Here is a 26,458-nt window from a genome sequence, read left to right on the forward strand (position 1 = left end):
AGGGAAGCTGCCTGCAGAAGCAGAAGGGCTGCCTGGAATCGTATATTCCCGACGTAGCCTTGCACCTCGGCTCGCTACCACTGGCAGGGGACCGCTGCTTGCATCTTTCCCCCTTTCGGAGCCTCTGCGCTGCAGTCACAGAGATTAGACAAGAATCAGCCACGCGGCGCGGTTTTTTACTGGGAATGCAGCCACACTGCAATGTATATCGGGGGAAGAGTAATTTTACCCCGGTTAAAAGAAAGAAACGCAGCGCCACCCCCCCATGCCATGACATTCCAGGCGTGCTGGGTCCTGCGCCCCGCTCCCACTGCCGCTCCCCGGGACGGGGCGCCCCCGCTGGTCGCCCCGCGGACGCTGCTCGGTGCATGGAGAAGAGGAGGCTCGGGAAGCGCTGCTCCGGCGGGACACGCGGCCGCTCTCCATTGCACGCGGCCGCCAGAAACCCCGCAGCAGCCCTGCCCCTTGCATCCAAAATCCAAACCCCATTCCTCGGCTGCAATGGGCCTCTTCCTCCCGGGGCACCCCCGCGCCTGCTCCCCTCCTGCAACTGCGCCTCGCGGCTGCGGGCTCCCTCTCTGGTCGGCAGCCCGGGGGAGGGGGAAGGGTGCGCCCGCCCCAAAAGGCTGTGGCTGTCAATCAGGCAGCGGAGGCGGAGCCAGAAGCTGCGGCTCCGCCCCCCTGCCCTCCCCAGTAGCAGGTTTGAGCACAGTTCAATTGAGCAACTTTTTCCCCCCCCCCCGTCCCCAGCCCCAGCCATGGAGGTGGGGGCTGCGGGCAGGCTGCGGACGCTGCCCATAAGTTGGGCTGCTCGTGTTTGCTGCTGAGTGGCTTGTTTCCATGGGCTTCTCCGGGGGAAGGATTTGTTAGCAGGAAAGGAAAGGGGGGGAAGCCCCCAGAGCCCAGCAGCACCCGCCAAAGTGACCCCCCCCAGCCAGGGGGGGACACTGCCCTGCAGAGCCGACAATGACCAGCCTCGGCTTTGATGACACTTCTCTGGACAGCCTGGACCCTTCCTTGACTCTCCAGGAATCCAGCGAGATCGCCACCGCCCTGCTGAGCGACATCGACGGTGGGTAGCGGCCGGGCAGAGCTGGGGCCCAGGAGCGGGCATGGCTGGGGGGGCAGCGCCTGGGGCAATGGACAGCTGGGTCCTGACCCAAGTCCCTGCTGAATGGCGGCTCAGCCCAGGTCTGGGGGCAGGGAGGAGCCGGGGGGGGGTGTATGGGGGCTGAAGGCTCCTGTGAACCCCGGGCGCCTGGCTTAGGCAGGGGGCTGGGTTTTCACTTCAGTGCTTTTAACACTTCTGCGTGGTGGGGGTGGGAGGGTTTCTTTGCTCCCCTCCCCCAGTCCCGCATCTTGGCCCCTTCTAGCCCCGTGGCTCTGCGTTTCTAAGCTCCGGGATGAAGCAGCTCACGTCGCACACGTGTGTGTATGCGAGAGGGGCAGCGATCCGCAGGCGGGCACCGCATTTCGGGGGTTCTCTTCTCCCTCGCTTGGGTGGGGGGCTTGGTGCATGGGTGGGGGCGGGGAGTTTCTGTGATTTCCGATCACGCTGGGGGCTCCCCATGTAATTACTCCCTGATAGATTTTGATTTTAGGAGCCTGCTGCTGTCCCCTGCCCATCTGCCCCGGCTGCAATTGGGGTGCACCCTCGGGGGGCTGCGCAGCCGGCTGCAATTGGGGTACACGCTCGGAGAGGGGTGCAGCCGCCTGCAATTGGGGTGCACGCTCGGGGGGCTGCGCAGCCGGCTGCAATTGGGGTGCGTGCTCGGGGAGGGGTGCAGCCGGCTGCAATTGGGGTGCACGCTCGGGGGGCTCTAGCCGGCTGCAATTGGGGTGCACACTCCGGGGGGGGAGGCTGCAGCCGGCTGCGCTGGGCCCGGCTCGGAAGCCAGGCCCGCTAATAATAAACCCAGCGCGGTCCCCAGGGGCGGGGACGCTCCTCGGGTGGCTCCGGGCTCTGGCTCCGCGCCCGCCGCTGTGCGAAGTGGTTGCTCCCCAAGCCCCGCCCCCTTTGCTCCCCGGGGGCGCTGACGTCAGCGGGAGGGTTACTCTCGGTCATTTCCCTCTTGCCGAGGAGAGTTCAGGCGCGAGCGCGCGGCCGGCCTGCAGGCGGCGACGGGGGCGTGGTCCGAGGACTGGGGGGGGCGTGGTCCGAGGGGTGGCCCGTGCCCCCAGGCCGGGCATCCATCGCTGTCTCCTGCCAGGGAGCAGCCCTGCCCCTGAGCCCCTCTCTCTGCCCGCTCTGCACAGTGCCTGCTGGCTTCCCAGAGAGCCCCCCCACCCCGCTGGAGACCGGGGGCACAGTGCAATGGGCAGCCCCCCAGCAGGGCCATGGGGAACCCTGGTGGGTGGTGGGGACCTCGAGCGGGACGTTCGGTCACTGGCCCCTTGGTCCGGGATGCTTTGGGCAGCCTAAAGGCGCCTGGCGGAGCTCAGCGCGGCGGGTTCGAAATGCAGCGTCACCGGTTCGCCCCGCACCCTGCTCCTTTGCGAGCCCAGGTGGGTCCCGCGAAAGGCAGCTTGCAGCCTCCCCGGCCGTCGTGACACCTCAGGAGGCTCTGCTGTGGTTCGGGCTGCCCCAGGGTCTCCGTCAGAGCCTGCGGTTCGTATGGGTCTTGTTTATTTCGGGAGAGCCCAAGAATGTGTCCCATCGTGCTAGGCACTCTTGGGAGCGTTCGCCTCGGGAGCTGCAGCTCTCCAGGCCTGGACTGTGCCTGGATTAGATTTGATGTCATGCCATTTTTTGTGTTCAGGGACAGTGGGGATGAGGGGGCACATTTGGGCGGGGAGAACCCCCAAAGTAATCATGGGTGGGTGGAAGGGCCGGACCCAAAGCCCAGTCTGGTCAATGGGAGGCGTTCCGGTGACTTTGGATCAGGCCCTAAGTGAGCTTGGTTTAACAGAGATGACATTCGTGTGCTTCTGCACGCTCAACCCGTCCTTTCCGACGTTCGTCAGTCCAGGAGTGTTGTCACATTCTGGTTTTGTGAGTGATCTGAAGCACCTGGTTCAGTTCCAGCGGGCACTGCATGTCTAGCTAGTCAGAAGGTGCATTTTGTGGCTCAGAGGGGCACCTGTGGCAAGCTGCTGGAGCTTGTGAGGTGCTTAGGGCAGCTAGCTGTGGAGAAAGGCAGGCATGCGGGTGTTGGACTTGTCAGCTGAGTTTGTCAGTGGTGGAAGGCAATTTCTTTTTCTGCCTCCCCAAATTAAAAGCAAACAAACTGGAAGATAACCTGCCAAGAGGGCGCTTTAATCAAGCAGTCAAAGGCAGGAGGAGATCAATGGCTGGAAGACACTGGACTAATCCAAAGTGCAGATAAGGGGCACCTTTTTAACAGTGAGGGTAAACAGCTGGCCAAGGGAAGTGGTTGCCTCTCTGTCACTTGGCATCTGTGGGTGAAATTCTGCCTCTGTTGGAGTTTTGCCATCGATTTCATGGGGCCTGGGGCTTCACTTTTTAACTCCAGAGTGGATATCTTTCCAGAAGACTCGCTTTTATTCAACCACAAGTTTAACAGGCTTGATGCAGGAATCTCTGCTTGGAATTGTCCGCCCTGCGTTTTGCCAGAGGTCAGGCTAGATGATCACAACGATCCCTCTGGGATTTAAAATTGGTGGAAAAGTGACAGTTAAATGCAATCTGAAGTCTGTGCGATCTGTCACTCAAGTGGAGGATTGCTCACAGCTAAACCTTCTGCCGTGTTGCCTGGCTGGTAGTTTATATTCTCTGAACGAATAACAAAGAGCAATACATTAAGGGTTACATTTAACATTGGAAAGAACGTGGTGAGTGTGTGGCTAATGTGGCAAAGTTTTAAGGTTGCTCTGGCAATATTAAGTCCTACCATCATCGGCCTTCTGGGGGGTTAATTTCACAGCTTAATGATGCAATCATGCTGGCTTTTTACTTTGACTATCCTTGAGAAGAACATTTAGTAAAAGGCAGTTATGTTATATGGTCTATGTACTGCACATCCATGGGGTCCAAGCTGTGGAGCAGAGAGCCAGAGCAGAGGGAGCTTTGGATCTGGCATTTGTGGTCCAAACCCACCTCCAGTTAATTGCATTCTATTAGACAGTAAAACCTGCCTTCATTAACCACGCAAAGGACCTCCTGCCCCCCCATTCCCTGCCGTATAGTCAGAGGTTTGGGGCATGTGCCCTTTTGCAAAAGGTGGAGCAGGTGTACGCTCACTGTGGCCCTGATCCTGCAAGCTGCTGCACCTGGGCAGACCCTGACCTGCTTGCTGAGTCAACGGGGGCTCTGGCTGAGGGTGCACTGCGCTGACCTTTTTTGGAAGGGGTGCTTGCGTGGGTTCCCTGAGCACTGTGAATAGGTCACCCCTGGGACCCCGCTCCTACGGCAAAGCTCCCGCTCCGTGGCGTAGGCTCAGGCAGGTGACCTCCAGCATTCCAAACATCAGACGATTCTCCCCCCCCACCTCCTCCAATCAGTGTGAGAGCTGGGGAAAGGCAGGGGCTGCTCAGTGGGTTCCTTCCCGCCCCCCGGCCCTGTGCACGCCCTGTCACGTATGAAACGGACACTTCTGTATTCGCTCATATGTGAGTCATGTATGCCCAGCACCAGCCTCACCCCATTGATTGAGTGCATTCAAGGGGCCCTGTTGTTCTGGGCACTGCAGTGAAAGGCAGCCCCCGCCCACGGAGCTAGCAGGCTGACTAGGGCCGAGCCATGTTGCTTGGGTGGCATTCATAAATACAACGAACCCTGCCGAGAGGCCACCCGTCCTGCCTGGGCAGCTCCCATGAGGATCCCTTCTCCCCATGATCCGCTCCGGCATCTTCCTTAGGAGAGCCCCCTGCTGTGCACACCCCCTGCCTCAGCCCCTTAAGACTGTCGTTTCTTTCGGCCCCTCCCTGCCCCATGGAAGCTGCTGGCAGGACATCTGACGCAACCATCCTGCAGCGTTGTGCGCTGCTGTGCCAGTCACCTCCGTGCGTCTCCTCACTAGCCAGCCTGTCTTGGGGGTTCTCCCCAAGCTCCAGCAGAGCTGCTCAGAGATGGGGACAGGTTGTTTCTGCCAGTGCCGATAGGAGCTGTGCTCCCCTGCAAGCTTGGCTTGCTCTGAGGTAGCCTGGCGTGGTTCCTCCAAGCAATGAGTAATCCCGATGGGTTGGCTGCTGTGGCTGTGGGCGGGGTAGGCTCCACTGGAATTAGGGGGAGCCCTGCTGAGGGTGTGGAGAGCCCTTGATGTGAAGCTGGAGCAGGCAAGGGCTCTTGCCAGCAACGCAACGGCAGGACTTGGGGACAGAACGGTAGAGGAGCGGGCTGACCTTTGCAAGGACTTGGGCAGCATTGCATTGTGGGGTCAGGAGCCCGGGTTGACTGCCACCGCCTTGCAGTGTGACCGTGGGCTAGTCACTCCTGCTCACCTTTGCAAATCCCCTTGAGACCTGCACGTGGAAAAGCACTCAGGGCCTGGTTTTCAAAGGTGCTGAGCCCCGTAGGAGACCCGGACACTCAGCATCTGTGGAAATCACTGAGTGCCAGGCGGTTACCTCACTTCCAGGGGAAGGATGGGTGCATCAGCAGCCTCTTCCGACGCCGTGAAGAATTGGGAGCTGGCCCAGAGACAGTGAACCCCAGCCTGGCACCCGTGGACCTTGCAGGGGGCTGCATTTGCTCTTTCCCCTGGGGGTGTGATTGGTGGAGCAGAACTCACTCTCCCCTCGTGTCAAGCTGACATTCCGGCATTCACCAAGGTGGGTACGATGCCCAGATCTGTTTTAGATAAGAGATTGACAACAATCTCTGAAAAGAAAACGTGCCCTCCTGCTGCCCGGGGAAGTCAGAAGGTAACTTCCGATCAACTGCAATTCAACCGTGGACTTTGTCCCAGGGTAAAGGGCTTGTCCTGTTTCAGAAATGCTGCACAGCTGGTGCTGTTATCTCCAGGAGCAAAGTGTGACTAAATTCCTGGCAGGGCTTCAGTTTTGATGCAGATGTCGGCGGTGTGCTTTTAGTCCCATGCCATGGGCCAGATCCCCATTAGGTCAGTTGCATTCTGTCTGTTAAATTCCTCCCCTCTTCTGTTTTTAGTGCGCTGCAGTGTCCTTTACTCCCTGTTCTAAACTGTTGCTGTGCGCGGTTAGTAGCTGCCATGTTTTGCTCCAGAGGTGGCTGCATTTTGGCGATGCTAGGGAGAATGCCATTCCTGGTTATAAATAGCTTGTTGGATGCAAGGTGCTTTGGCAGTGTAAGACTATCCCATTTCACATGCTCCCATTCCATGGCTGGCTCGGATGACACACGTTCCCAAGGGGGGACGAAAGACAAGGGGGAATGAGGATAAAAGGGTGGGGAAGAGCTAATGTGTCTGAACTAGGCTATTTTGCCATCCATGCCCTTTACCCCTCATCCTCACAGCACAGCAATGTGGGGGCTGGGGCTCCACCTGGGATCCTGGACAGAGCGGTGTGGTATTTGGTGGGCAGAAATGAGGCATGGTGGGTATCTTCGGAGGAGTCCGGCTGCATTTCTCCTGGATCCTGGTCACCTGTTGAAAGAGGAGTGGGGCATGAGCACACAGGCGGTCGAGATGGGTGGCTCAGGCCAGGGAGCTGAGCAGAGAAGGGCCAGAGCTACCTGAGTACGAGGGAACCCTGCTGAACAAACAGGTTTTATCTGACCCTCGAATGGCGCGAGGACTTGCCCCTTTGGTCCAGTGTCATTCCCTATGGCCTTTGGTTCCACGCAGTCGGTATCGGCATCCTCTGGATTGTGTTTTCCTTGCTGTGATGCAACAATAAAGAATTCCTCTGTTGTGGAGTCAGCCATTCCCCCCGCCTGCTCCCCCCCAGCTGGGGTGACCTAGGCTGTCCTGCCCAGTCAGACGTGCCATGCAGTGCCCTCGCTGGATGTGGAGTGCCCGCCGACAGCACGGAAAGCTTAGGGTGACCATATTTCCCAAAGGGAAAACGGGACACTGCGCGGGGCTGGCCCAAGGCCCCTCCACCCACGGGGCTGGCCCAAGCTGCTCCCCCAAGTAGCCCCCACCAGACTCTCACTGGTCACGCGAACCCTGCCGGCCCCCAACTTGAGGCTGTCGCTGGAACCAGGCCGGCTCCCCATGCACTGGAGAGCAAGAGCAAACGAACAGGACAAATGCCCTCTTTTGCCAAAAAGTCGGGACGGCCGGGACAGGGCTTAAAAAAGGGACTGTCCCGTCCAAAATGGGAGGTATGGTCACCCTAGGACAGCTCCCCCTCACATCTGGAGCAGAGGGCTGTGTGTAACCCTCATGAAGCCACTTAAATCAAGAGGCTGCAGCTTTCTTGCAGATCTGGGAGTTTGCAGTTTGATTTTTCCGTAGCGCGGATCACACCTTAATGGAAGGACCCTCCTTTCCCATGCGCCATCTCCTGGCCGCACCTCGCACACCCCATTCATAACCCCCATGACATCCCTATGGCTACAGCAGTGATTGCTGACTTGGAAAAGCACATCAGGAAAGCATAGGATACAGTTGCACCTGCTTCTAACGCTGTTCAGCATGCGCAGAAGGGGCCGGCCCCATGTGACAGCCTAGCCCAGCAGGCTGCAGATCCCTAGCAAGAGCTCCGCGGGCCCTGGCCTGGGACTCTCCGAGCTAGCACACCCCTTCCGTCTCTGCTGAGTGCTTCTCCTGCACTCCCAGGTCTCTAGATGCTGCTAGACTTCAGAGGGGGGCTCTGTCTCAAAGCACCATGGCAGCGCCAGTTCCAGGGGAGGGGGCAGCTCGAGTTTGCTTTCGCTCCTGTGGGTTTATTGTTGCAAGGGGGGGGGCCTGGAATTGGTGGGTGCTTGCAGTGTCCCTGATGCGCGGCCCTGGCATGAAGGGTGCTGATGGGAGAAGTGGAAGGGGTGGATGGGGACAGAGAGGTTACATGGCCACGTTTTTGTTGTTTATTATCTGTGTTATTGCAGTGTCCAGGACCCCATGCACTAGGCGCTGTACAAACATGTGCATGGTACCCTTTCCTGGAGCAGGCTGCTAGGGTGTCTGGGGGCCAGGGGCTAGCTCCAGAATAGATCCTCAACTTGTTTTTCAGGCCAGATGGGACCATTTTGGTCACAGATAACTGAGGGCCTTGGCTCTGTAGGGCCCAGCAATCTGCCCTGCTGCCTTGGAGCTCAGGGCTTAGAGCCGTAGCATTGCCAATGGTGCCAGCAGCCCAGAGCGCGGTGCACGCTGGCACCAGGGTGAGCAGGGCTGAGAGGCAGGCCCTGGATTCTGCAGCTTGGCAGGGTGGGGATGGAGGAGCTGGTTCATCTGCCCTGTTTTCGACTGGATTTATTTGTGCTATTTCCCCCCCCTCCCCCCCGCCCTGTTGTAACCAAACACAGACTCAGCCCAGCCAGTGCCAGGGACCTGGCCGCAGGCTTTTAGACTCTTACTGCGTGACTTGTCTCCGCTGTTTTTATGCCAGTCCCCCGGCCGCACCGCTGGGCTCCAGCTGTGCTGCGTTTCCCGGGTTCGGTCGGGTTCCACAAACCTCCCTGCTTAGCCAGTGCGGCAATGGGAGAAGGGCCCGTTTGGGAAACGGATGTGGCCACGCGCCCAGGCTATGTCCCCTTGCCCCGCACGGAGATGGGGCACCCAGCTTCTAGCCCTGATGGTTGGCGTTGGCTTGAAAGGCACAGGGCCAAATGCCTTTGTCCCGAGCGGGCAGGGCCTGCCCTCCGCTCTACCCACTGCCTGATCCCCGAGCCATGAGACTGGAGGCAAGATCCTGGGATCCGCCCTCGCTAAGGGGGCTGGGGGGGTGGGGGGTGCCACTGTGTCAGATGGAAGGAGAGAAACAAGGCACTGCAAGGCAGCATGCTTCAAAAGCGCCTGGCTCCCAAGGGGTTAACTGTGAATGACCGAGAGTAACCCCGGCTGGCAGCGCCGGGGTTAAGGCAAACGGCCTGGAGTAACCCAGCGCCATTCACCTTGGAGGCTGCGCGGGGAGGCCCAGGCTGTCTGGGGGCGGTTGGCAGGGCCGGATAGCGAGGCTGGGCAGGCAGGCGCCGATTGGCGGAGAGGGATCACCTCATGCAAGGGCCGTGATTCACAATTCCACCCGCACTCCTTCCCCGACGGCTGGGGAGGCGGGACAGAGCGGGCGGGAGGCTCACAGGTTTGAAATAACCACACACCGCCCCGCTGCCCAGACTCTGCCACCCTTCTCCCTCCGGCCGGCCGGGCTGATCTGGGCTTGTGGGCCACGCGGGCGCCTGGCCTGTCCCTGGGCCACGGCTGGGATGGAGTGCACTTTCGAAGGTATCTTCCCCCCCCCCACGCGCACACACTGCTTATTCAGTGCATATGGATTTCCAGATGTGCAGTCTGCTTCCCCCCCCACCCCTCCCACCAGATGTGCACCCGCCTTGTGGGGAGACTGAGGCAGGGCATGTGGGCAAGTGTCCCCCCCCCCAACCCCCGCAGCGGGCGAGGGTCTCCTCTGTTTGGGGCGGAGGCTGAAATCTCTCCTGCTTGGTTCCCTTGAATGCTGCCCTGTCAGGACAGGAGCCTGGGCCGACCGGAGAGCTGGGGACCCCCTTCTGTGGGGTGCAGCCCATCGTTGGTCTGCAGTGCTTGCTGAGCCCAGCCATCCCGGCAGAACTCCAGAGCTGCTGGCGTGGAGTCACAGCAACGCCTGGCCCTGTCCTTTTGGAAGTTGCATTGAGGAGGGGGAGGGAGGATCGCGCAATTCTACAGGCGGCTGAGTCTGGGGAGTGTGGGGTGAGCGAGTGGTGGGAGAGGTGGGGAACTACTCACCTGTAATGAGAGACAGCCTTCTCATGCAGCATCCACTCACTCAGGGACTTTACTGGGCTGCAGGCTTTTGTATTTTGCCTGAGTCTGTCACTTTCCTTCCAGCAGCCCCCAATCTATGTCCCCTCTGCCCTCACACCTGCTTCCTGAGCTCTCCTGTCTCGCTCTGTTTGGAAAAAGACATTTACAGCGTCCCTATAAAGCGGAATAAACGTGTTTGTAGAAGGGTGGAGTGGGGGGCCGTTACCCGGCAATTCTTCGGTGACCACCTGGAAATGCTCCGTGCAAGACCTCTGAATTATGCCACGAAACCCTGGTGAAGGCCACATTGAAAATAGACAGACTGCATGCTCCATGGTGTGTGTGTGTGTGAGAGAGAGAGAGAGAGAGAGATTGCATTATACGTATCTAATCACACTATGTGATCTCAAATAGACCATAACCCCTACTGTGTGCTTCCTAGCCGTGCATGCTGTGTATTGTGTTATAATTGTATAATGCTGCTCTGTGCAGATATACAGACTCAGAGTGCAGCTGTTTACTATCCGCACTGAGGTTCTGCCCAGCACTATACAGGTATGATCACAGCAGGGACAGAAGTTACCCAGGCAGTGCTAGGCTCTGGCATAGCGTTACAAATCTGGCCTGATTGCACCTGTGGCCTTTTTGTGTAGCAGGGAGATGTGAGCAGCGATCTCATGCAGCGGGGGGGAGCTAACGTAGAGGTCGGAGCAGGGGCCTGGGACCCAGGACATCTGGCTTTTGCTGACATGGATCATAAACTGAGGCAAGTCACCTCAGCCAACATTTCCAGCCTGGTTCTGGGTGTCTCCAATTTTGGGAGCCTCAGACAACAACCACTCCGTGCCTCAGTTTCCCCATGCACATGGTGAGGACAGCGATACCGACCTATCTGGTGGCTGAGCTGGAAGGATCAGTTGGGTAAGAGCCGGCAGAGAGGGCGCCAGGGCAGTGCACGATGTTATTAATGGCTGGTGCTAATTGGAGCAAAGCCTTAGGTGTCGGAAAGCTGGGTTCCGATCGAGATAGGCCACTGGCTCAGCGTGTGACCGGGGACCATCTCCCCGTGCCGCACTCGTAAAACGTGGTGAAACAAACCAGCAGCTACTGTTCCAAGGTGAACAGATGCCACAAGAGAGCCCACGTGGCCTTGCTGGCTGCAGCTTTCTCCTTTCCCTGCTGGCGGCTATGATGCCTGCGCGTCTGGTTTCAAGGAACAGCTTAGACCAGGGGTGGCCAGCCTGAGCGTGAGAAGGAGCCAGAATTTACCAGTGGACATTGTCAAAGAGCCACTGTAATATGTCAGCCGCCCACCGGCAGCCCCACCGAGCAGCCCCTCCCGCTCCCTCCCCGCACCTCCCGATCAGCTGTTTCCTGGGGTGCAGGAGGCTCGGGGTGCAGAGTGAGGGCACTGCAGGCTCAGGGGAGGGGGAGGGAAGGGGTGGAGTGGGGACAGGGCCTGTGGCAGAGCCAGGGGTTGAGCAGCGAGCACCCCCCAGCACACTGGGAAGTTAGCGCCTGTTGCTCCAGCCCCAGAGTCGGTGCTTGTACAAGGAGCCGCATAGTAACTTCTGAAGAGCCGCATGTGGCCCTGGAGCCCCAGGTTGGCCACCCCTGGCTTAGACTCTGCCTCCTGCAGCCAGCAGAGTAGGTTCCAGCCCCCGGCCCCTGTGGCAGCCTTGTCTAGGTGGGGAGGGAGGGGCGGCTCCCAGGGTCTGGGGGAAGAACGTAGCTCTCGAACTCAGGTTTGCTCTGGACATCCAGAGCGTGCGTTTCTCGCACACCTGCCAGAGGCTAGAATAGCATCGTCGTGGATTCTGCCCCTTTTTCACCTGATGGCTGGGCGTGGTGATGGAGTAGCCCCCCCCCGCTCCCCCGAAATGTTGGCCCGGAAACTCAGCCCCAGCAAATGAACGTGAGCACCGAGGGCTGCGTTTACCTGATGGGGAGCCCTGTCCCCTGCTTAGTTGGAGCAGCCTTAGGGCGGTCTAGAAAGGAGGGTTGCTGGCCCTCTCACACTGCAGGTCACGAGCTCATGCTGTGGGCACCAATCCTGGTCCCTGCCCCACACTCCCCCTGCAGAAACCAGGACGCCAGGCTCCATGGATCAGGGAGAACAAGGCAGCCTGCAGGAGACAGCAATACATAATGGGATGGGCCCAGCTGACTGGAGACATCTCCTCTGCTCCGTGCCTGGGCTGTTAGTTTCCTTTCTGGGGGTACAGGATTGACATGGCTCAGATCCAGATTCTCCCCGCCACCTCCTAACCGCCTGCAGCTCCCCAGCTCTGTCTGCAGGTTGGGCCTGGCCCCCAGGTGCTTTGCTCCAGTGTCGGTGTCATCGGGACATTGGATCACAGCTGAATTTACACCAGAGAAATCTGCGACAGGGGCACTGAGCAGCAGTTGTGGGGCTGGGGAAAGGAGTGGGGCGGGGGTTGGGTTTTTTAGTACAGTCGGTCAAAAAAGCCTCTGGAAACCTGAAGCAAAGCCCAGAAGGGGCTGTAAGTAGCAGGAAGCATCGACTCAGCCTTCCATATCCACAGGAGAGGTGGGGTGATGGCTGCTGGGCTGGGACACGTGCGACCTGGGTTCAGTTCCCTGCTTTGCCGTAGACTCCTTGGGCGAGTCACTGAATTGCTCCGTGCCTTGGTTTCCCCTCTGTACACCGGGGCCAGGACGATAATCTTGCTTTTCCCCTTCCCGTTGTTGGTTTGTAAGCTCTGTGGGGCTGGAGAGCAGAGCTGTGTTTCTCGGCGTGTGTACGTAGAGCCCCTCAGCCAATGGGCTGTGTTGACTGTATGTGCTACTGTAATACGGAAAACAATAATAACCCTGCCCCATCTGCAGCCAGCACAGGACTGGGCCCTGCAGCCCCTGCTCCAGCCCACGCAGGGGGGCTGCCCCTCCCTTGGGGGCTTGTCAACAGCCCAGGTCGTCTCACTCCTGTTCATTGTTTTCTTGCCATTCAGCCTGAGGGTCCCCTGTTAGTTCCCCTGCAGGTTGCGATGGGGTAGAAGCCAGGCCCAGCTCCCTTGCTCGTCTGTGTAGCCCCCTTTGAAGCCAGGGCAGCAGCCCACATGAGGAAGGGCTGCAGGAGCGGGCCCTCTGGGATCCGGCTGGTCATGGAGCAGCCGTAAGAGGAGGGGTGAGATTTTAGATCTTCCCCATTGCAGCTCCCTGTGTCTCCCACTTCTTGGCTGTATCCCGAAGGGTCTCCCCGTGGCGGCTGGTCTTCAGGCTCCCCCTACTGGCAGATGCAGTTATCACACCCACAGCTGAGATGCCAAGGACGGTACCTGACTCCCCTGGGCTGGTGCGCTGTGCGTGGGTGGTGTGTACAGGGCTCAGGTGGGCTGGGCTGGGCCCAGCAGGGCTGGAGGCTTTCAGTCCAGCCTGCCATGCTGGGCTGTCGTTTTACCCCCTCGAATTCCACACACACACACACCCACACACACACACACCTCTCCCCCCGCCGCGTTCCTGTGCATGGCACTGATGCTGCAGCTGGGGGCAGTTGATGATGGGGACTTTGGCAGCCGGCCCTGCAGCCACCCATGAGGAGGCACTTGAGGAGCCCGGCCTTCACCCCCACACGCCGTCTCTGAGCGCGGGCGGCTGGGACCCCGTGGGGCAGGCCGGGATGGAGGGAGCTTTAAAGCAAAGATGCCGGAGGCCAAAGGCAGCCTGAAGCCATTGAATACAGAGGGATGACCCACCGGGGCTGTGTGTCCCAGCACGCCCTGCTCTGCCCATCCCAGAGCAGCCTGCTTGCCCTGCTGGGCGTGAGTGTGGGCAACCCCTGGGCGGGAGGGTGGGCATGCCCCTGCTGTCACATTCAATAGCCAGCGGAGGGTGCGAATGGGAACGCTGAGCACGCACTGTAAGACACAGCCTTAGGCCCCAGTTGCTGGTTCGGTCCAGCCCAGCGGGCTGTGACTGGGTCCTTGGGTGGTGGTGCCCCTCCCCCCCACTGAGATGAGTTTGCAGGGGTTCAGCCCAGTTCCTAAATGACAAAACCTACGGCTGGCACAAGCACCAGGTTCAGCGGCGAGGCCCAGGGTCCAGCAGGTCTTGGAGTTAGGTCATCTGTGCCAGCCCTGAGGCTCAGCTGGTGGGGCAGCATGGGGGAGCTGGCCTGGCTGGGGATACAAGGACGCCAGGTTCCCAAGGCCATTTAATCCAGCACCAGCGTCTACCCTGCTGGCAGTCTAATAACCGAGCTGGGTCTGGTTGCAATGTGGGCAGCCCTCACCCCGCAGGGTGTGTGGATCCCCATCCCTGCCAGACAGCAAGTCCTGTAGTCAGGGGGACGTAGATCTCTGTGGTACGTGGGATCCCTCTCACTGCTGGGCTGGCTTGGGGTGTTTTCCAGACATGCTCCAGCTGATCAACACCCAGGACAATGAGTTCCCGGGCCTGTTTGACTCTCCATTCGACGCACCTGCCGCCCCGATGCCAGAGGCCAGCACGCCTGTGGGGTTGCCGTCCACAGCCGGCTCTCTCGACGGCTACCTGGGGCCCAGCCAGGCGCCCCCCTCCGCTCCCATGAGCATGTACCAGGTGCCCCCGCCACTGCAGAGCATTTCACCGCAGCCCCAGCTGAGGGCCAGGCCAGGCCTGACGCTGGCTCCTTCGCCGGCATCGGACATCAAGGAGGAGCCCATGGCGCTGTCTGCCAGCCAGCCCCAGCCTCCGCCCCAGCCGCAGCAGGGGGTGATGACAGCCCAGAGCTTCGTCCCGGCTTCCCAAGGCCAGTTCACTGCACAGCCCTTGCTGGGCTACCAGAATCAGCACGGCTTCACCGGTGAGGCTCAGGATGGGGGGAGGGCCCCTTGAGGTGGGGCTGGGTCCCACTGAGCTCCCCCCGTCTCCAGTGGGACCCCGAACTGGCCCTGAAAGGGCTGTAGTCTAGGGGGCAGCACTGGAGTGGAATCAGCTCCTGTAGATGCTGCACTGTCCCCCCGCGCAGGCCCATAGCTAATGCTGTAAGGGGTTAATTTAAAGGGCCACTGTCAAGTAATTTAGACCTAATCTTTTGGCCTCAATTTTTTTCTACCCTGGGTGGGAATGTCCTTTTGGGTCTTTAAAAACATGAATTTATAAACCAAATTTTTCGTTTTTGTTTTGAAAAAAAGAAGTGGGAGCCAGTGTTTATATAGGACCTATAATATTGTCACCTCTGCTACTGCCAGGGGAGCCAGCACGCAGAGTGCAAGCTGAGCACCGGTAATGGGGCCCTGAGGGGGATATCCCTGTGTGGGGGTCTGTTCAATGGGGAAAGGGCAAAATAGGTGAGAAGTGTGGGCTGTTTTCAAGGGTGTGATCAGCTCTGGCTGGACCCCTGGCAGAGTGTGGGGCGTGATGGGTGATTAAAACGTTCTCTGGAGCATCCCGAGTGAGGAAAGCAGAGGAGCTGGGCCCTTGGTCTGCCTGGCTGATGCAGGATCGCGGGCAGGCTGGGCCCCTGGAGTGTGGGGAGCAAGCTGCACACTGCGTCTAACTCGCTCTCCTTTCTGCTCTCAGCAGTGCAGCCTGGAGGGGCTCCCCAGTCCCCGGCCAGCCTCCCTCACTCCTCTCCGCAGATCCAGCCCGTCACCCTTCAGGCTCACGTCCAGAACATCTCGCCCCAGCAGCTGCTGGCCGCGGCCACCACCGGCACCTCCCAAGCTGTCTCCTCCCAGATCCAGCAAGTCCCGGTAAGCTGGGGCCAGGAGCGTGGACAGGCAGCAGGAGATCCAGGCACTCCTGCTCCCCGAACTGGGGATGTGGGGCTACAGCACTAACCCTCTACCCACCCTACAGGTCCTGCTGCAGCCCCACTTCTTCAAGGCCGAGTCCCTGTTCCTGACAGCTGTGAAGACGGACGTCTCTGGGGCAAAGACTTCCAGCCATGCTTCGGTGGCCACCACGGCGGCCGTCCAGTCTGCCCCGCTGCAGGTCCCGGTAAGTGAAACCCTCAGGGGTCCCTGTGTGTGAGTCTCCCCCACAAACCCACGTCTCCAAGCTGGATCTGCTGCTTGGCCTCAGGCCTGGGGTGAGAGCCAGTCAGCGGGGAGCTGGGAACAGACCCAGGGCTCCTGACTCCTGGACCCTTCCTCCATATCCTCCCTTGGTGCGCAGCCACGGCCTGGGACTGCCAGCCCCTCTGAGACAGAGCCGCTGGGCATGGCTCATGGCACGTCCCCCACCCCGCCATCTGCAGACCCCCGCTAAATGTGGGAACCTTCCCTGGAGACCAGTAGGGGCTCGGCCATTTAAAGCCATAGATAATATCTGGGATGGGGGTCAAGGCATCGGCCAATCGCAAAAGCAAAGCTCAGGTCCCAGCCCAAAGGGGACGAGCTCGGTGGGTCTCAGCAAGCTCCACATCTCAAAACTAAAATGGAGCTGGACACGATCAAATGTCAGCCCCAGAGCGGTTCATGGGTGGGAATGTCAGGAGGGGGCTGCGGGTTGGGATTGGGGGCAGCAGCAGAGCAGGGGGGCAGTGCTGGATTGGCAGGGGCTGCGGGTTGGATTGGGGGCAGCAGCAGAGCTGGTGGGGGTGCAGTGGAGCCCAGGGCTGGAACAGCAGGGCGGGGGCTGCTGTGGGTCAGGAGCGAGGCGTCCTGGCAGAGCTGTGGGGGGAGCTGCCTGGGGTAGGCAGAGGGGCTCTTTCCTCCCCCCACCCTGGCAGGGTGGGCATACTCCTGGCTCCGGCCGTTCCCAACGCCCTGCTCTCTCGCAGACCCTGGTGAGCGGAGGCACCATCCTGGCCACGGTGCCACTGATGGTGGATGCCGACAAGCTGCCCATTAACCGGCTGGTGGCCAGCGGGAAGCCAGCCTTTGTGCAGAACAAAGGCGAGAAGCGCACCGCACACAACGCCATCGAGAAGCGCTACCGCTCTTCCATCAACGACAGGATCATGGAGCTCAAGGACCTGGTGGTGGGCTCGGAGGCCAAGGTACCTGGGCAGCGGTGGGGCCTGTTGCGGCAGGGGGGTGTCTGTCCCAAGACAGAAGCGCTCTGGTTCTCCCCTCCTTCCAGCTGCTGGGTTCTAGGAGGTGCTGCAGGCCGGGAGTGAGGGGCATCAGCAGAGCGGGCTGGAGGTACAGTGGGGCGGGGGCTGAAGGGACTGCTGCCTGTCCCTGCTCTGTCTGGGTCTGGCGGCCATGTCCCCTGGTGCTACCATGACCCAGGCATGGCCGGTGGGTTGAGCTCCTCTGCAGGGACAGCACCTGACAGCGGTCGGCACGGGGGCGGGGGGGAAGGCAGCATTGCCAGGGGCCACTCTAGACCTTCTCCCCGGGGTTGGCTGCGTCTGGCGGCGGGGGGAAGCTGTACCTGAGCGGCCATGTCCCTCTCTCGGGCAGATGAACAAGTCGGCCATTCTGAGGAAGGCGATCGACTACATCCGCTTCCTGCGGCAGAGCAACCAGAAGCTGAAGCAGGAGAACGTGGCCCTCAGGATGGCCGCCCAGAAGAACAGTGAGTGCGGGGTGGCTCTCCCAGCTGGAGGGCTGGGAGGAGGGTTTGGGAGTTGAGGGACTTGGGAGTTGAATCCAGGTTATGCCACAAGTGAAGCAAGTTTGGTGGGTCTGAGCCTGGCCCCAGCAGAGGCCCAGGACTGCAGTAGCAGGTGTGAGGTGTCACGGGAGAGGCCGCTGGGCGGGGGGACTGCGTGAGGGCTGGGCAGCGGGGAGATGAGGTATGGTGGCACTGTAGGGGAGAGGGGCAGTGGAGGGGTGCTGTGGGGCAGGCCAGGCAGAGGGGCAGTGGTGGGGGAGGATGCTGTGGGGAACTGCCCAGCCCGGGGTGATGAATGCCCCAGGAGCCCAAGCCCATTGGAGGGTGGTGCAAGCTCTCCAAAGCCACGGGGCTGGGTCAGCCGCTTGGGAGGAGCTGTAAGCGGCAGCCTCTCCTCATGGCCCCTCTGCTTTCAGAGTCCCTGAAGGACCTGGTGGCTACGTGTCGCGGGAAGCCGGACGTGCCCATGGAGGAGATCAAGCCAGAGATGATGGACGTGCCGACGCCCCCGCCCTCGGATGTGGACTCCCCCTCCCACAGCAGCCCCCTCTCGCTGAGCAGCGGGAGCAGCAGCGACTCGGAGCCCGACAGCCCGCTGTTCGAGGAGACCAAGGTCCCGTGGTGGGGGGCGCTGGGCTGGGCAGGAGGCGGCTCTAGCGGGACCCCTGCCTGGAGCCAGGGGCTGGCGGGTGCCCATGCGGAGCTAGGGATAGTGGGGTCCAACACCTGACCCAGGGGCGAGCCCTAGCCAGGCTGCTTGCAGACAGTTCTTTGGCCTGGTCCATTACCCAGCCGGCAGACGGGGAGGCTCCTGTCGGGTGCCAGGGCGTTTGGGGCAGGCCCAGCTTGGTTTGCCCTGGGTGAGGGGGTGACAGATCTGTGCAGCGCAGCCTGGCTCCCAGCCCCCCAGGCATAGCTGGGTGCCTTTCACCTTCACGCCCTGGCGCGCTCCGTGGGTGCCACCGGAGCAGACCCACCACTGTAGCAAGGACTCACGCCCACCTCTGCACTTGGGCTTTCAGGGGAAGGAGCAGCAGCTGTCCACCGGCAGCCTGGGGATGCTGGATCGCTCGCGCATGGCTCTCTGCGCCTTCGTCTTCCTCTGCCTCTCCTTCAACCCCCTGGCCTCCCTGCTGCGGGGCACCAGCCCCGAGGGCGCCCCAGAGAGCGGGGCCTTCCCAGGCCCTGGCAGGAGCATAATGGGCAAGCCGGATTCCATAGGTAAGTGCTGGGAGCAGCACACGGCCAGCCGCTTGGCCAGGGGATTTAGTGCTAGAGAGTGGCAGTCAGGGCCAGAACCCCCAGGCCAGGTGGCTGGGGCCATCGGGGCCAGGCCGGAGGGCAGCAGGGGGCTGGGGCGATTGGGGCCAGGCTAGAGGGGAGCAGGGGGCTGGGTGGCTGGGGCCATCGGGGCCAGGCTGGAGGGGAGCAGGGGGCTGGGTGGCTGGGGTGATTGGGGCCAGGCCTGGGGATAGAGGGGGCTGAGTGGCTGGGGCCATCGGGGCCAGGCTGGAGGGTAGCAGGTGGCTGGGGCGATTGGGGCCAGGCTAGTGGGGAGCAGGGGGCTGGGTGGCTGGGGCCATCGGGGACAGGCTGGAGGGGAGCAAGGGGCTGGGTGGCTGGTGCGATTGGGGCCTGGCCAGAGGGTAGAGGGACCTGAGTGCAGTCGCGTGTCCAGGGCACTGGGAGGAGCAGCCAGTGCTGGCGGGGGGCCCTGTGTGTGGGGTGTGGCCCAATGGGCTGTGACACTCCCTGCTGAGTGATGCGGCCCGTAGCGTGGGGGGCACTCCGGTCCATTGGTGGGGCCAGAGCTAGCTGTGTCGTGTTGCTAACGCCGGCCACGCCGGCTCTCTCTGTGCCCTGTGCCCAGACGAGGCCTCAGGCTGGCCCACGCTGATCTTCTGGCTGCTCAACGTGCTGGTCGTGCTGGGAGCCTTTGTCCGGCTCTTCATCTATGGTGAGCCTGTCACCCGCCCCCACTCGGAGTCGTCCATTCTCTTCTGGAGGCACCGCAAGCAGGCAGACCTGGACCTGGCCCGGGTAAGGAGCAGCACTGGCTGGCTGCGCCCTGGGAAGGGGGCTCCGGGCTGCCATTGCCCCAGGGCAGGTCCCAGCCCGGAGTCTTATGCATCCACCCCAGGTTGGCCCTGGTTTGATTTCTCCTTCCTACTCACTAGGCGATCAGCAGCTCCTAACAGCCAAAGCCCCGCCCCTCCCTGCCCACCTGGCCCAGCCCCGCCCCCAATTCCTGCCAGACAAAGCCCCGCCCCTCCCTGCCCACCTGGCCCAGCCTCGCCCCCAATTCCTGCCAGACAAAGCCCCGCCCCTCCCTGCCCACCTGGCCCAGCCTCGCCCCCAATTCCTGCCAGACAATGCCCCGCCCCTCCCTGCCCACCTGGCCCAGCCCTGCCCCCAATTCCTGCCAGGAAAAGCCCCGTCCTACCCCTCCCTGCCCACCTGGCAAGGCCCTACCCTCAATTGCTGCAAGGCAAAGCGCTGCCCCTCCCTGTCCACCTGGCATGGCCCTTCCCTGGCCTTGCCCACTTGCCAAGCCCTGCTCCCAACTTCCCAGGAAAAGCCATGCCCTGGCAGAGGCCTGATACTCAGTAGGGGGACTCCCCACCCCACAGGCAGTGCGTTAACACCCTGCCTCCTCTCCGTGTTGCCAGGGGGACTTTGCTCAGGCCTCCCAGCACCTGTGGACGGGCCTGAAGGCCCTGGGCCGCCCGCTCCCCACCTCCAACTTCGACCTGGCCTGCAGCCTCATGTGGAACCTCATCCGCCACCTGCTGCAGCGTCTCTGGGTGGGGCGCTGGCTGGCCGGGCGGGCGGGCGGCTTCCGGCGGGACAGCGAGCTGAAGGCTGACGTGCGCAAGAGCGCCCGCGATGCCGCCCTGGTCTACCACAAGTTGCACCAGCTGCACATGACAGGTAGGGGGCACCTGCGGGCCTTGAGGGGGCTGTGATTACTGGGGGTTGGGTCAGAGGGATCCGGTCCCCCTTGGCGGCTGGAGGGGGGATTTGGGATGAATATGTGGTTGCCCCATCCCTGAGCAGGTGCTGTGCCAGCCTTTCACTCAGCTGTGCCTGTGCCCCTCAGCCCCGCCCCACAGCTCCCCGCCCCACCCCCCGCTATTCCAGCCCATGCCGTGCAGGGGGGAGAGGCACAAGCTCTCCAGCTGCTACCCCCCTTCCTCCCGCTCGCTCTGCGGGTGACCTGAGCCCGGTGTGAGCCCCCCAGTGCCAGGCTGATGTCCCACATCCCCTTGCCCGCAGGGAAGCACGTCGGGGGCCATCTCTCCGGCATCAACATGGCGCTGAGCGCCGTCAACCTGGCCGAGTGTGCCGGCGACACCGTCTCTGTGGCGACGCTGGCCGAGATCTATGTGGCCGCGGCGCTTCGCGTGAAGACCAGCCTTCACCGGCGTGTCCACTTCCTGGCGGTAAGTATGGCTCGGGGGTGGGGCTTGGCTCAGGGGAGGCGGGGCTCCTCCATGCCCCGCCCTCCCAGATTGCAAACACCAGCCCAGACCCACCCGCTGGGCTCCTTCTAGAGGGGACGCTACAGGAAGCATTCCCCGCAGTCAGAAACCCTCCTACTGCTTGGGGCTGCCTGGGGCCCATCTAGCCTGGCACCCCAGCACCACCTGCCAGGAACCTATCCAGCCCGATATCCGCACTGGGCCCGTGCAGCTTGGTATCGCCCCTCCCTACCTTCCTGCTGCCTCAGACCTGCCCCTAGAGCTGGCTGCCAGCTCTGGCCATGGTGCTCTGCCCAGACAGCACCATCCTGCCTGGCTGCCCCTGGGGCCATGCAGCCTGGGCTCGGCCCCATCTCTCCCAGAGGGGCTGAGCCGTGTCTCTGCCCTCGCAGCGCCCCTTCCTGTGCAGCGCCCGGCAGGTGTCCCTGTCGCACAGCGGCACCGTGCCCCCGGCCATGCAGTGGCTCTGCCACCCTGTGGGCCATCGCTTCTTCGTCGATGGAGACTGGTCTCTGAAGGGCACCCCGAGGGACAGTATCTACAGCTCCACCAGCAACCTAGGTACCTGTCTTCCCATGTCTCACTGCCCAGCTCCGTCTCTGCATGGCACCAGACAAGGACTGTGCCCGCATTCCCCATACTCAGCTCTGCCGATGCCCCTCAATCCTGACCCACAGCTGCCCCCGGGGTTCACTTGTGGCTCTGCCGATGCCCCTCGTCCCTGAGGCATAGACGCTGTGGCCTCTGTCTCCAGGAAAAGTGGGTCTCTGTCAGTTGACCTAAAGTGGGCCCTTGCCTGCCCTGCCCTTGGCATCAGGGTTGCTGGGCGCCCTGCCAGGCTCCAGCCTGCCCGTGGCCTTTATTAACGTCGTGGTGCCTGGACCCCTGTGCCAGCTCTGTGCCTGGCAAGGGCTCTGGGGTCTGGAGACCCAGCGTTTGGGCTCCAGTGCCCATGGCGGACACAGGGCCCCTCAGCTGGCTCCTCCCCCCAGCCAGGACGCTCATCCTCCCCCCAACACAACTAACAGGCCTCTCTTGGCGCTTCCCATGGGGCCCAGTGGACCCTCTGGCTCAGGTGGCCCAGCTGTTCCGTGAGCACCTGCTGGAGAAGGCCCTGTGCTGTGTAGCCATGCCGGACCCCAACCCGCCAGCGGCCCACAGAGAAGGGTAAGTACTAGCCGTGGGGCCCAGAGCAGGGATGCACCCAGCCTGCCAGCTCCTGGCTTCCTCCCAGCCTGCAGCACCCTGCCGGCGACCACTCAGTCCCCGTCCTGCAGGGATGTGGCCCAAGCACCCACCTGAGGGTCATGCCTGGTGGTCCCTCCCGCCAATGGCACTGCGCCCCCAGCAGGGCCCTGAGCACCTCGTCCCTGCTGGGGTGAGCCAGTGCCAGCCCTCATCACCCAGGGCCCAGCTGCTCCCCGCAGCACCTCTAATTTCTGGGGAGGGGGCTGGGACCCAGGATGGTTCGCTCTCCTGGCAGCCGTCCCTAACTGCTCCTCTCCCCCTCGGTCCCAGGGAGTTCTCCGATGCCCTGGAGTACTTGCAGCTGCTGAATGGCTGCTCGGACACCGCTGGCACCCCCAGCTGCACCCTCTCCATCAGCTCCGGGATGGCAGCCAGCACAGGTGAGGCCATCGCTGACCGGTGCGGATGGGGGCAGGGGAGAGGGACCCGGAGCCTGGCACGTGCCCTAGGGCCTGCCGCTGAGAGGAAGGGCTATAGCTGCAGTTGGGGCTCTGCATGGGCAACTTCCAGGAGCACGCGGCACCCGGGGTGTCCAGGCCAAAGTGGGCGCAGTGACCCGGGGGGGCTGTGAAAGTTACTGTCTGGAGATCCAAGGTGGGGCAAGTGGGTATGGGATTGGGGTGGGGGTCGGCCAGGGCAGGCGAGTGTCTGTTCCTCGCCGTGATAGGCTGGCTGATGCCATCGGTCCCGTGTGCCCCGCTCACAGGCAGTGACCCCGTTGCCAAGTGGTGGGCATCCATCGTCGCTGTGGCGATTCACTGGCTGCAGGGGGACGATGAGGCGGCCGAACGGCTGTACCCGCTGGTGGAGACCATGCCGAGGGCCCTGCAGGTGTCAGAGTGAGTGTCTGCAGGGGTGAGGGGGGCGCATTGCTGGGATGGGAACGGCAACCCCTTGGCACAGCGCTGAGCTCTGCAAGGGAAATGCGCCAGGGATCTCAGGGTTGGCGGGGGTGACAGTGTCATGTGATCAGCTGGGCAGTCACATGATCTCCAAAAGGGGGTGCCCATTGCATCTCAGGGAGCCAGCTTCGGGGGTGAGGCCAAGAGACGGGGCAGCATTGAACAGGGGTCGGTTATCCCAGCCCCACCCCTCAGTGCTGGGAGACCCTAGCTGGGGGTACCATGATGACCGTCTCCCTCTCCGCTCATGTAGGAAGACCCTGCCCAGGGCTGCGCTGCACTCCTTTAAGGCCGTGCGGGCCCTGCTGGGGAAGCAGGACAGCAGCCAGGCCAGCCTGGGCCAGTGCGAGAAAGCCAGCGGCTACCTGCGGGACAGCCTGGGTCTCAGCTCACCAGCCACTGGCACCCTTGACAAGGTGAGTCCCTGGGCTGTTCCCTGTGGCCTCGGTAGGGGGTGGGTGTGATCACGGACTGTTCTCAGCCGTGTAACCGGACTCTCCCCTAGCATGCACTGCATCCACTAAAAGGCAGCCACCTCTGGGGCGAAGCACACAGCGCTCCAGGAAGCAGGTGTCGTATGCAGCGGAGCCATCTGGCTCCCTCAAGCCATGCATCCAGACGTCCCTGGGGCCCGGCACACCGGACACATACCTCTGCAGGAAGGGACCATCCAGAGGGGCGCAGCGCAATGGCCGCAGCTGTGGTGCATTGTAGTTGCATTGCATGTGTGAGAACAGGTGTGCAATGCCCCTGCAGTGCAGCCCAGATGGGGCTTCTTCTAGCACCGAGCGCCAGCCGGCAGCAAGGGGCCAGGGCAGCGGTGCCCCTGCCGGGCACTGGAGAGGGCTGCTGTCCAGCACCAAGCACCAGCCCTGGCAGACCCCAGGGAGACGCCCCCAAACTGTAATTCCCTCGCACCAGCCATGGCCTCTCAATGGGGCATCACCGTAGCCACCAAGGAATTTGGAAAGGTGGGACCCAGATGGGCCAACCTGCTCCATGGCACCGTGGTGGGAGGGCAGGGGAGGGTCAGGCCCAATCTCCCTGGGCCACGCCTGCTCCCGGCAGTGTCTCTGTGGGCGCAGCCCTGGGTGGCATCTGTGTCACACACAGTCTGTCCCTCCCCCTCACTGGCGCCCCTCTCTCCCCCCAGGCGGTTCAGCTCCTCCTGTGCGATCTGCTCCTGGTGACCCGCACCAACGTGTGGCAGCAGCAGATGAACGTGAGCCAGCACCTGAGCTGTGTCTACCAGGCCTCGGCCCTCGAGCTGCGGGGCTTCCAGCAGGACCTGAGCAGCCTGCGGCGCCTGGCCCAGGCCTTCCGGCCAGCCATGCGCCGGGTGAGCCCTGGGGTGAGGGGGTGGGGGGGGTCTGCTTCCCCACTCTGCTGAGCACATGCTTCCCACCGTGATCTGAGGTCCCGTGGCTGGCACTGTGCCAGAGCATGGGGATAGGGTCAAAGTCCTGGGGTGCAGACTCTCCCTGGGGGCTGGGCGGGTGCTGGGCTGCCCAGAGGCTGACTGTCTATGTGGGCTGCTCCCCAGGTGTTCCTGCATGAAGCCACTGCCAGGCTGATGGCCAGAGCCAGCCCCACCAGGACCCACCAGCTGCTGGACCGCAGCCTGCGCAGGAGAGGGGCTCAGAGCAGCAAAGAAGGTGAAGGGGGAGCCTGTGGCCGAGGTGGCCTGGAGGCAGCAGGGGGAAGGGTGCCCAGATTGCCTTCTGCCCCCCAATCTGGGGGGCTCTGCTGGGCTAGCAGGGACCGGGGCATGTGCCCGGCCCTGCCCTGGGGCTCGGAGGAGGATGCAGCCTCCATGGCCCTGTCTGCCCTGGGACTGCCAACCGGTGCCGGCCGGGGGGCTGTATGGCCGCCCCTTATGAGAGGGGTTGAGACCCAGCAGCTCATGACATGGAGAAGTCCCACCAGGTTAGGGCATGGGTGGGACTGGCGGGCTGGGCTGAGGGCTGTGTGCCCCAGTGGCAGCAGATGGACCCAATTCAGCCTACTTTGTACAGGGCTGCGGAGGGCCAGCCCCAGGCCAGTCCAGGGTGTAGGGATCAGCAAGATTCCCCAGTGTGTGGCTGGCATGGCTAGCGCTGGAACAGGTGCTGGCCCCCCGGGGGCGAGGGGCAGGACCAATCCCCCCGTCTGTCTTTGCACATCCCCCTCTGCAACGGGCGCGTGATCGTGGACTGGGCCTTCCCCTGCACGGCCCTGTCCCTCCCCTGGGGCCCCTCTGTCCGTGCTGGCGGCCAGCACTGAACCAGCTGGGCCCTATGTTTGTTCTTGCAGCCGGCGAGCCGGAGAGCCACCCCACACCACGGGAGCACGCCGAGGCCCTGCTGCTGGCTTGCTGCTACCTCCCGCCCAGCTTCCTCTCTGCGCCAGGCCAGCGTGTGGGCATGCTGGCCGAGGCCGCCCGCACCCTGGAGAAGCTGGGCGACAAACGGACACTCCATGACTGCCAGCAGATGATCATCAAACTGGGCAGCGGCACCACGGTCACCACCGGATAGCGCTGTGGCCAGAGAGCCATGGACAGTGGGGGTGGGAAGGCCACTGCTCCGATGGGACTGATCCAGTAATACCTGGCCCAGCTTGAGCTGCTCCATCAGGGCTGCTGTGCTGTGTCGTGGGCAATGTGTCTCTGCTTAATTGGCAGGAGTGTTAGTCATTACTGCTGGGAGGGGCTGGGAGCCAGGACTCCTGGGTTCTATTCCTGACTCTCTTCTCTGACCCTGGGCAAATCACCCACACGTGCCTCAGTTTCCCCACAGGTGTAATACACTTCCCTACCTCAGGGCGGTGCTGGCTGCCAAGGGGTGACACTGTGGACGAGGGGCTGCCTGGGAGCAGAGATGCTATCTTGGCGGGAGGGAGGGGCGGGTGCTCTGAGGGGGCTTCGTTGGTACGGTTTGACAGGCCGTGGGTGCCATGGGCTGGACCCAAAGAGCCTCCAGCCCCTCCCCTGTGCTAGGGCCTGGAGTCCTAGCGGATCTCCTGCCTCACTCTCCAGCATGGCCCCCCACCCTGCCCCCTGCCCTGCCCCCAGTCTCCCTGCAATGCTGGGCACTGGGGTCCTCTAGTGGCACCTTCTCAGTATTGCCGCATTGGTCCATTTCTCCAGCCCTTCTCCCTGGCCCCCCCGGCAAAGCGTTCTAAGCTGCTGCCCCTGCCTCTCCCCCACTGCCCGCCCTAGAGGTCCCCGGGGGAAGGCCTCTGGCCCCCCTCCAGCAGCAGCTGGCAGTGCCTGCCCCGCTCGTGCACAGTGCTGGTGCTGGGCGTCAACTGCGGGGGCTGCAGGGAAAGAGAAGAGGGCAGGGCTGAGGTGGGGGGTGGTCCTGGCAGCGGTGCCTGCCCGGAGCCTGTGGGTGGCCATATCCCAGGGCTCACAGCGTTGCCCCCCTCCCTGCCCTGGCTCCTTCGCCTGCGTTTCCTTTTTAAAGGTCATTTTCATAGTTGGAGAGTTTTGTACAGACGATTAAAGCTGCTTATTTATAGCTGTGCCTGTACTGGATTGGGGGGG

The 26,458-nt window shown here is 62.3% G+C and overlaps 1 protein-coding gene across 4 annotated transcripts; it reads left to right on the forward strand.

The window, feature by feature from the left end:
• The first annotated feature begins 767 nt into the window (after positions 1-767).
• SREBF1 (sterol regulatory element binding transcription factor 1) lies at positions 768-25,799 on the forward strand. Of its 4 annotated transcripts, none has more exons than XM_074965090.1 (19): positions 768-1,072; positions 14,164-14,595; positions 15,318-15,487; positions 15,594-15,734; positions 16,519-16,737; positions 17,147-17,261; positions 17,717-17,913; positions 18,323-18,521; positions 19,171-19,340; positions 19,970-20,231; positions 20,577-20,743; positions 21,175-21,343; positions 21,841-21,949; positions 22,301-22,410; positions 22,737-22,869; positions 23,186-23,348; positions 24,086-24,271; positions 24,476-24,587; positions 25,225-25,799. In XM_074965090.1, exons 1-19 carry the CDS (start codon positions 967-969, stop codon positions 25,446-25,448), a joined length of 3,384 nt encoding a protein of 1,127 aa, XP_074821191.1. In that variant the 5' UTR covers positions 768-966; the 3' UTR covers positions 25,449-25,799. The 4 variants fall into 4 exon arrangements, with proteins under 4 accessions (XP_074821191.1, XP_074821190.1, XP_074821193.1 ...); XM_074965089.1 differs by having other exon boundaries at positions 770-1,072; positions 15,315-15,487; positions 25,225-25,793; XM_074965092.1 differs by lacking the exon at positions 768-1,072 and adding an exon at positions 5,560-5,730 and having other exon boundaries at positions 15,315-15,487; positions 25,225-25,792.
• Positions 25,800-26,458: the final 659 nt, after the last annotated feature.

Source organism: Natator depressus, chromosome 10 (genome assembly GCF_965152275.1).
Source record: "Natator depressus isolate rNatDep1 chromosome 10, rNatDep2.hap1, whole genome shotgun sequence".
In the NCBI taxonomy this organism is placed as follows: domain Eukaryota; kingdom Metazoa; phylum Chordata; order Testudines; family Cheloniidae; genus Natator; species Natator depressus.

Coding starts and splice junctions, on each gene's coding strand:
- SREBF1 (XM_074965089.1), top strand. CDS start 967: ATGACCAGCCTCGGCTTTGATGACACTTCTCTGGACAGCCTGGACCCT. Junction 20,744..21,174: donor GGCGTGTCCACTTCCTGGCG/GTAAGTATGGCT, acceptor CTGCCCTCGCAG/CGCCCCTTCCTGTGCAGCGC. Junction 22,870..23,185: donor AGGGCCCTGCAGGTGTCAGA/GTGAGTGTCTGC, acceptor CCGCTCATGTAG/GAAGACCCTGCCCAGGGCTG.